Consider the following 9,021-nt stretch of genomic DNA (forward strand, 5'->3'; position numbering starts at 1 on the left):
GGGGGGGGGGGGTCGGGTGCCCAAGTGGCTTAGGAGCCGCCGTCTCGTCATCCTACATCACTGGGCAGGGAGCTTTTTCCAAGTCACAAGTGGCCAAACCTCCTCCTCCTCAGCCTTTCGTTGGAGTTCGGCCTTTACGTGCCATCAGAAACCTCCCCTTGGTAGCCGACGGGCTACCGAGGGCCCCTCTAGACGTCCAGGTCACAGCGTGGTAGGATCTGACACCTGGACTGTGGCTGGCGGGAGGCGCGATGGTGGGATCCAGCATCTGACCCTCTCATGCCTTGTTGCTGAGGGGAGCCGGAGACCGGCACGTGAGGAGCAAGCTCCTGCGGCTGCGAGTCCGGCCGTGGATGGGATTCCCAGCGGGGCAGCACCTGGTGCACCCCCGCGACTGGGAGGTTAGAAACCAGCTATAAAGTTGTTATATGTGTCCCAGCTCTAACTTTGTATCTGTAGTTAATTAGCCAGGTTGTAGCCATGCGCACTTAACCAGGCAGTTGCGTGATGCATGTAACATGGGTCATAGGGAGCAGGGGCTTTAGGACCCCCTGGTAGCAAGGGCACACGGAGACCAAACCTCCAAGGTGGGACGTGTCTCGTGGTGTTCGCAGGAAGCACCTGGAAACTCTCCGGGCAGGGGCTGTTCCCAGGCTGGGGCTGGGCCGGAGGCAGGGGTCTTCTTCCCCCAAGGACCCCATCCTCCGTGGAGGAGGCAGGAGCCTGGGCAGTGGCGCACTGCTCCTTTATGTGCTCCTCTGCTGGCAGAGCCAACCCAGAGACGGGGGGAAGGCAGTGTGTCCATATGCATGTGTGTGTGTACACATGTGCATTCGCACGGAAGTGTGTGCGCGCACACTTGCGTACGTGTATGTGTGTGCTCATGGACATGCTCACATGGGTGCATGTATGTGTGCATATGTATGTGCATGTGCAGGTATGGATGCATTCATAGGTTCATGTGTATGTGTGCACGTGTGTGTGTTCATACATAGGTGTGCTTGTGTAAGTATGTGTGTACATGTGCCTGCATGTTTGTGTGCATGTGTATGTAAATGTGTGCATGCATGTAGGTGTGCCTGCGTATATGGGTGTACACATGTTCGCGTGTGTGTGTGTGCATGCACACCCATGCATAGATGAAGCTCTGTCTCTGTCTGAGGCTGCGCTCTGGCTTTCTTCACTTAGCTGCGGCTGAGCTGGGCGCCGTTGCCCGGTCTCTCTCCCGACCGGGCCCCTGTGGGCAGCGCGAGGAGTCCGGCCTTGCTCTATTTTCTGCGAGCACCAGGTTCACCGTCCTAGCGGCTGGTCCGGTGGGGACCGGTCCCACTTCAGGGGTGGCCTGGCAGTATCGGCAGCGCCCTGGCGGGAGCGTCGGCAGCCCTCATCTCAGAGGCACGGGGTGGTTTGGACAGCTGGGACCTGGGTGCTGGGGGTGGATGTGATGCCCTGGGCTTGCAGCCTGGCCTCGGACAGAAACCTGGGGCCGCTGAGTCAGCGCGGTCGTCCGGCAGCTGTGCAGCATCCGGTGCCTGGAAGCCGGGCTATTTATTCCCCGGCCCTGGCATGACGAAGCGTGCCGTCACCCTGCTGCCGGGCACTAGGCCCAGCCCGAGGAAGTGGAGCAGGGAGGAAGCCAAGGGCTGGTTTCAGTCTTGCCCTGGGGTGAGGATGGAGCAGGGGGCAGGTGGGCGGGAAGCACGGGGACGGGAGGGGCAGGATTTGCTGACCGGGCCCCACATCCAGTCCTGGCCCCTTACGTGCCACAGCCCTCCCTGCCTGACCCTGGGCCTATCACTTAGCCTCACCCCCGAGACGAGCACCCTCCTGCCTTCCCCCAGGCCAGCCAGGCCCTGGGTCCGTTCCCATCACTGCAAAGCAGACGGTTGCTTGAGCAGGGGTCGCCCCTTCCCACCTGCAAAGGGGGAGGGGAAGTTGCCAGGTCTGGGAAAGGGCTCTCGGTGGGTCGGGCTGAGCTGCGGGGCATTGCAGGGAGCTGAAATGCTCCAAGTGCCAGGGCCTCTACCCCTTCCCAGGCATCCTCCTGAGGCCCCGTGTGATGCTCCCTGTATTAGAGCCATATGGTCCCCTAGTGGCACCTACTGAGAGGGTAACAACCTACTGCTGCTGCCAGCGCCCTGCCCAGGCTGACGGAGCCCTGGGTGCGGGGCGGATGATGTGGCCGCGGGCAGGGATGGGAAGGTCACCCCCGGGGTCCCCTGGGCATGGCATCCCCTTGTTCCCTCCCTGCCCTGGGGCAGCTCAGAGCCAGGCCCTGTGGCTTCCTTGCTGACCCGGCTCCTCTTCCCCACAGGTGCCGGCGCCCGCCCGAGGGGACGTGGCGGTGACGGCAGGGGGACGGGAGCTCATCCTGGCACTGGAAAAGAACCAGTAAGTGTCTCCGTTGCCGCGCGAGGGGGGTCCTGCCCCGCTGGAGCTTGCTGTCTGGGCCCGAAGGGTCTGAGCGCACCGGGCGGAAACGGCTCCCCAAGGCTGGACGCGCGAACCTCCGAGACCGAGGGTCCATGCCCCTCCCCTGCCTGGCATCTCCTCGCTCCGGGCACAAAGCCACCGCCGAAAGCCGATCCCCTTGGACTCTGGCGCTCGGCGGGGGAGAGTCTGCCAGACTGTTTAGGCTGCGGCTGCCTGCCCGGAGCCTGCCAGGAGTGCGGCTGGGGGCTCGGAGCGGGCGTCTGTGCTGCCCGGTGCCACGTGTGGTTTTGCACACGGGTCACGCCCTGGCAGTTCGAACCCGCGAGGCCAGAGAGAGGATGTTCAGCTTCCGGTCTGAGGGCAGCCAGCGAGACCCAGCGGGAAGGGCTGCCCTGGGCAGAGCGCACGTGAACGGGGGTCTGTGAGAAAGTGGGGGGGTCTTGGTCAGTGCCCCCCCGTCCCACCCTGCTGTGCGGAGCCTGGCTGGGCTGCGTTGCCCGTGTGGCTTTGCAGTGGTACGTGGAGCAGGTCACCGCGGCACGCTGTGGTGTAAAGCTCCAGTGGTGATTGTAGCCGGCGCAGCTAGAGACTGGTTGCATTTCTCCCCCCTAAAAGCTGAAGCAGAGGAAGGGGCTCATGCCTTCTGGGGAAGGCCGCTCTTGCTGTCCTGTCTCATGGGCTGCGATGCGCGGGGGACCCAGCCAGAGATGCATCTGCACAGAGGACCTGGCTGCCCCCGGCTCCTGCAGTGCAGGAGGTCACGTCTAGTCCAACCCCCTGCTCCAAGCAGGACCAGCCCCAGCTACATCATCCCAGCCAAGGCTTAAAAACCTACAAGGATGGAGAGTCCACCACCTCTGTAGGTAACCTGTTCCAGTGTTTTAGCAGCCTCCTCGTGAGAGAGTTTTTCCTAATATCCAACCTCAACTTCCCTTGCTGCAGCTTGAGCCCATTGCTCCTTCTGTCATCTGCCCCCACTGAGACCAGTCCAGCTCCATCCTCTTTGCAGCCTCCCCGCAGGGAGGTGAAGGCTGCTAGTCAATCCCCCTCGGTCTTCTCTTCTGCAGACTCAATCAGCCCATTTTCTGCAGCCTCTCCTCATGAGTCACATCCCCCAGCTCCTCAACCATTTTCATTGCCCTCCGCTGGACAGTCTCCAATGTGTCCACATCCTTTCTGCAGTGGAGGCCCCACAGCTGGACACAGGACTCCAGATGTGGCCTCCCCGGTGCCGAATAGAGGGGAAGAATCGCTGCCCTTCATCTGCGGGCAACGCCCCTACCCATGCAGCCCTGGATATCGGTAGCCTTCTTGGTATCTTTTGGCTCATCATCACCCAACGGAGCGATGCCCTGTGCCTCCCCTGGGCGCCTGGCTCTGATTCCCCTTCACAGGCCCTGGGCAGGGCAGCGGGATGATCACACTTTTCCCAGGACAGGATCGTGCTGCGACTGGCCCTGCCCAGCTCTGTTGCCCTGCAGGGGAAGCGGCCGGCCCGTGAGCTTCCTGCCAGCCAGCGCCTAAGATAGGAGATAATCACTCTTTCCACGGCCCGCCCAGGCCTCCACCCCGCTCCCACCCTCCATCCACCCTGCACTCAACAGCCAGTTTTGCATAACCCAGCCTGGTCCCACCATCCCACCACCCTCCCGCTGTCCACAACGGGGCTGGCTGGTCCTCCTTTACAAAGCACCCTCCAAACACCCTGGATGTTGCACTAGTCGGAGGCTCTTGCTTCTCTCGCACGTCCCAAATGTTCAGGGCTGGATGCCTTCTCTGTGACTCTTTTTGGAAACCCTGCCGCGGGGGTCCGGTCTTTGCCAGACACGGGCTGTGTTAGACCCCTGCTCCTCACCTCCCCGGGTGAGCCTGGTCCCCACGGCAGGTCTGTCCTGCTGGGATCCAGATGCTGGGCTGGCACTGGTGAGAGCCCAAAGGTTGTGCAGACTTGTTAGCCGTGGGCCGGGAGGGCGAGGGCAAGGTGCTAAGAGGCATTAGCCTGTGCCCCTGCACCTTCCCGGCTGGGCTCTTTCCAGGGCCGGGGTGGGTTTGTTCATGTTGCTCAGCTCCTGGCTCCAAAGCGTCCTCGGACCATGTTATTTCTCCACCCGCGTCCGTGCAGACGAGCAGGGGGGAAGCGAGGGAGGGGGAGGCTCCAGCTCTCCGACTCCTGCTGCCAGCGTGCCTGCTGCAGCCCTCATTTGGCTTGGAGCCCGGCCCAGGCAGGAAGCTCTGGGGAAGGTAGACTTGGTTTTGGAAACCAAAGCAAATGGGGAGACGCGCGCTCCAAAGTAACCAGGGCGAGGGAGGAGCGGTCAGGCATCTCCTCCAGCGCCGGGCCGGAGGCTCTTGGCACGGCCGCAGCCTCCTGGGTGGGCATTGTCCCTGGCTGAGTGACCCCAGTGAGCCGTGGCGGTCAGCATTTGTCTTGCTGCTGCCCATCACCCTGGCATCTGAGCTCCTTCCGTGGCAGCAAGGTCCGCCGTGGGTCCACCTTTCCCCCTTGCCACTGATGACACCGGGCCCACGCAGATTCGTACCAGCTGCAGGTGGCTGGTGATGGGCTCCGAGGCCTTTCCTCCAGCTGGTTTCTGCTGATTCCAGGGGAGTTCTTCCTGATCTACACCAGTCCTGGCGGTGGGGGGAGGCGGGTCCCCCGCCTCTGGCGCATCCTGTGTCCGGGTTCTCTCTCCCCACATCTGGGAGCAGCTGCAGCTCCACATCTGGGAGCCTGAGCTGGCTGTGGGCTGGCACGGTCCTGGAGCCTGCCCCCGGCTCCTCTCCTGCTCCGTCCACCCCCTCGGGCCCCTTCAGCTTGGGCACTGAAGGTCCTGGGTTGCAAGACGAGCTGGGCTGGGGCTTGGGGATGGGCTCGAGTCTGCACCCCCACAAGCTCGGACTTAACCTGGGACAGCGGCAGGCAGCTCAGTCCCCTCAAACAGCCGGTCTGCAAGTGTGCTGGTGGGTCTCATCCCAGATACGCTGCGTGGCCTCTCTCCAGCCAGTCTCAGCTGGGAGCCCACAGCGGGTGGTGGTGCTGCTTGTTCCTCAGGGATTTATTGTTTCCCAAGCGCCAGGTTCGCTCTTCACACGCTGCGCTGGGCTGAGCGGTGTTTTCAACTGAGCGGCGCGGAAGCTGGCAGGGCCTTGGCTGAGCCGTGAGGTTTTGCACCTGTATGGAGGTGTTTCCTGGCTTCCTGGAAGTGGGTGCTGGAGGAGGGAGGTGTGCTGCATGTGCATCTGTATGCCTATGTAACTGCATGGTATTTTTTTTGTAGGCTTAAAACACAGAAACCACACCTAGAGCGGCCACACTCCCTCTTGTTGTGGAGCAGGGGTGCATTCAGCTTCGGGGGGCACCAGAAACCAAGGGGCAGAGCCAGAGGGGCTCATCGCGTGGTGCAAATGGTTTGTCCAGAGACAGCGGTGTCTAGGGAAGACTTTGACTTTCATCCAGGCTTAATTTTATGGGCTGCGACCCCTGTTTGGGGTCTCTGCTTCCAGCTTTTATAGCTGTCCTGCTCCTCCTCCTTTATCGCCCGGCTGTCAGCGTTTGGAGCCAGGCTTGCTGGCGGCCAGCCGGCAGCTGTGGGAAAGAAGCGCAGGCTGGAAGCGGGGGAGGCAGGGTGGGCTGCGCTGAAAAACGCTGAGCTGGGAAGAGCTCGATGAGTCACGACTCCAGCTCAGAGCGGACGCCAGAGGCAGAGCATGAGCGTGCAAGGAGGCAGGCGTGCAAAGGAGTGCACCTATGTGCATGTGCACGTGCAAAAGGGGTGAGCATGGTCAGGAGCAGCGAAGGCCAAGCATGAGACTGTGCGTGTCTACATGCGTGAAGGCCAAAGTGTGCGTCTCCTCTCCTCTGATCAAGGTGGTAGCAGCTTGCGACTGCTGTCTGCTCCAGACCAAGCGCAGCCCTTCTGTGTAACACATGCAGCAGGTTGGTCCCACAGCATGGGACGGAGAGCTGTGAGCCCAGGCGAGAGGGTTGTGCCGCGGGATGATGCACGCATAGCTGTTCGCTACACAGGTATGCATACGTGGGCTCACTGGTAGGTATGCCCGTATGCACACGGGTACATGTACAGCTCTGGATGAAATGCTACCTGTGGGTAAGCTCTGGAGACCCCCATTGGCAGCTTTGGATTGGACCCTGTAAGAGGGAGGATGACCTGTATGGGGACTCCTGACCCCTTTAATGAGTCGTTCCCATGACCTGAATGTCCTTGGGTAAGAGGAAAGGAGCAGGTTTATAAGCAGCCAAAAAGTCTTTCCAACCTGCCCATGTTATTTACTGTTTCCCTGCAATGCTGCTCTTTGCAAAACCACAAGGAGAACTGACACGAAACCTCTTTGTGTCTTGGGCGGAGATTTTCCATTCTGGTTCAAAATGCTGCTTTCTGCTGCCAGCGGTCGGCCGGAGGCGATGCAGGTAACCGTCCTGCCCCACGCCCTGCCGTGCCCACGCGCTGCTTGGTGGTGGTGTCGTTGCAGGCAGGAAAGGTCTTGGCGAAATGCAGCAGGGCGGTAGATGCTGGGGGCGGGGAGGTGGGTGGGTGAAATCTCATTTGTACCACGTCAGGCTCGGCCTCTGCCCCTGTGATGGGAGTCCAGAGGTTGCATCTGCCGGGTTGCATCCAGAGGTTGGTCTGGAGCGACGCGAAATGAGCCATCTTTTCTGTCCCCTTCAGGGCCAGGGGGTGGGATGGGGATGGACTGGACTGAGCTTTCAAAAGCCACTTTGACATGAGATGTAAATGAAAGGAAGCGTGGCGCCAGGTGGTACCTGGTGAGGTGGGGAAGAGCATTAGCAACCTCTGACAGCTCCTGGTTATTCCACTGCTGTTTATCACCGCTGCCGTGTCCCTCCCGTGCGGGATTAGTCAGGCTGGGCCTGTCACCACCTTGGCGTAGGGCAGCGACTTAGACCTAAGAACCTGGTAGGGAAACTAAAAATTGGCATCGGTCTCAGTCCTTCGCCCCGGAGCCACCTGCCAGCGCATTCCCTGGCTCTCTCCGAGACTGGAGCAGCTGCACCGAAGCCGGTGGAAAAGGCTTCGATTTTTGCATTGGCAAGAGCAGAGCTTGGTCCCTGCCCTCCAGGGCCGGGCACGAAAGGTCGCGCCGCCCAATTTAGTGCCGGGAGCTGCGGGTGGGCAGTGCCAGCGGGCTGGCTGGGGCAGGGGTGGGGGATCCAGGAAGGCATCAAAGCATCCACGAGTACACGTTGCGTCTGGGCTGGTTGCTCGATGAGAAGCCAGGGGAGGGAGCGATTGGCTGGGTTTTTTTTGTTTGTTTTTGCGGTTGTTTTCCTCCCTGTGCTTCTTCCCCCTTCTTTTTGCAAAATAAAACATCTGCAGCCAGGCCGAGGGCGAGGGCAATTGTATTTCAGGGCCAGGTCTTCCGCTGGGGTCCAGCGGCTCCTGCTGCATCTCCCCAGCTGGAGTCTAGCTCTTGAGGTCAGCTCTTCCTATAGGAACAGAGACCTGCCACTAAAGCAAGGTTGTGGCTGGCGAGGACCCTCCATCCGGACCCCACTCCCAGCTGCGGACATCTGTTGGCATCTTCCATCGAAATCCCGGAGAGGAAAGGCTGGTGGGTCCTGCACCTCCTTGCCCCTTCGAACCAGTGCACGGTTGTTCCCTCCTGGCAGGGGCTCAGCTGGGGGCTGGCGTGTCCGCGGTCCCCGGACCCCCAGGCCAGGTGCTGCGTGCGGGCGTCCTCTTGGGACGCTGGCCATCCTGCGGCATTTGCTCTGGGGTGGTGCAGCTCCGCTCTGGGGGCTCCCCAGGGTGGGATAACGTCATGTCTCTCTAAGCAAGGCGCCTGGCCGTGGCCCCGGGTGCTTCCCGACAGAGCTGGTTCTGTGGCCAGGCTCATGTGCTCTGCAGCAGCTGTTTGAGTGAAAATCAAGGCGTTGGTTCACGCAGGAGACATGCGATGCTGCTGTTGGTCTTAACCCCTCCTGCCCTGTCCTTTGCCTTTGCAGCGCTCTGCGGCGGAGACAGGTCAGGAGTTGTCAGGGGTTGGGTTGGCAGGTGAGGGGCAGCAAGGATGCTCTGGACAAAGCAGGCAATGGTCGATGGTCAATGGTCCGTCTAGCCCAGTATTTGGTCTCCGACAGTAGCAGAAGTGGATGCCATAGAAGGAGAGCTTTGAACCGGGCGTCTCTACATTGTTCCATCCCTATTTAATCCCCGCTCAGGCAGCCATCATCATTGGTTTAAAGATGCCAGAGGAAACACCTCCAACCCATCAATAGATCTGCCACCCATGAATTTATCCGGTCCCTTGTCGGCTCTGGCAGTGCTCTCTGCCGGCACCGCCTCCTGCGGCAGTGAATCCCACAAGTTAACTACAGGTTACTTAAAAAAAAAAAGTTCTTTCTCTTGTTAGTTTTAAACCGTTCGCCACCTCATTTCAGCAGGTACTCGTTAAATTCTGGTCTATTCTGGGACGTGGAGAACAACCCCCCTGCTGTGACTTTATAGACCTTGGCAGCTGCATCCTTTCCAAGTGGAAGATCCTAGGCTTTTTAGTCACTTCTCCTTCTGGTTGCCCTTCTGCGGACCTTTTCTAATTCTCTGACGT

At 60.5% G+C, this 9,021-nt stretch overlaps 1 protein-coding gene across 1 annotated transcript in view; it reads left to right on the forward strand.

The window, feature by feature from the left end:
- ADAM33 (ADAM metallopeptidase domain 33) overlaps positions 1-9,021 on the forward strand; it is a gene marked incomplete at its 5' end in the record, with an annotated part of 60,382 nt that overhangs the window by 5,982 nt on the left and 45,379 nt on the right. Inside the window, one exon of the mRNA XM_019526414.1 lies at positions 2,315-2,391. Within this exon, the coding sequence (XP_019381959.1) occupies positions 2,315-2,391 (77 nt within the window). The remainder of the gene's footprint in view (positions 1-2,314; positions 2,392-9,021) is intronic.

Source organism: Gavialis gangeticus, unplaced genomic scaffold, assembly GCF_001723915.1.
Source record: "Gavialis gangeticus isolate Ggan-Ray unplaced genomic scaffold, GavGan_comp1, whole genome shotgun sequence".
In the NCBI taxonomy this organism is placed as follows: domain Eukaryota; kingdom Metazoa; phylum Chordata; order Crocodylia; family Gavialidae; genus Gavialis; species Gavialis gangeticus.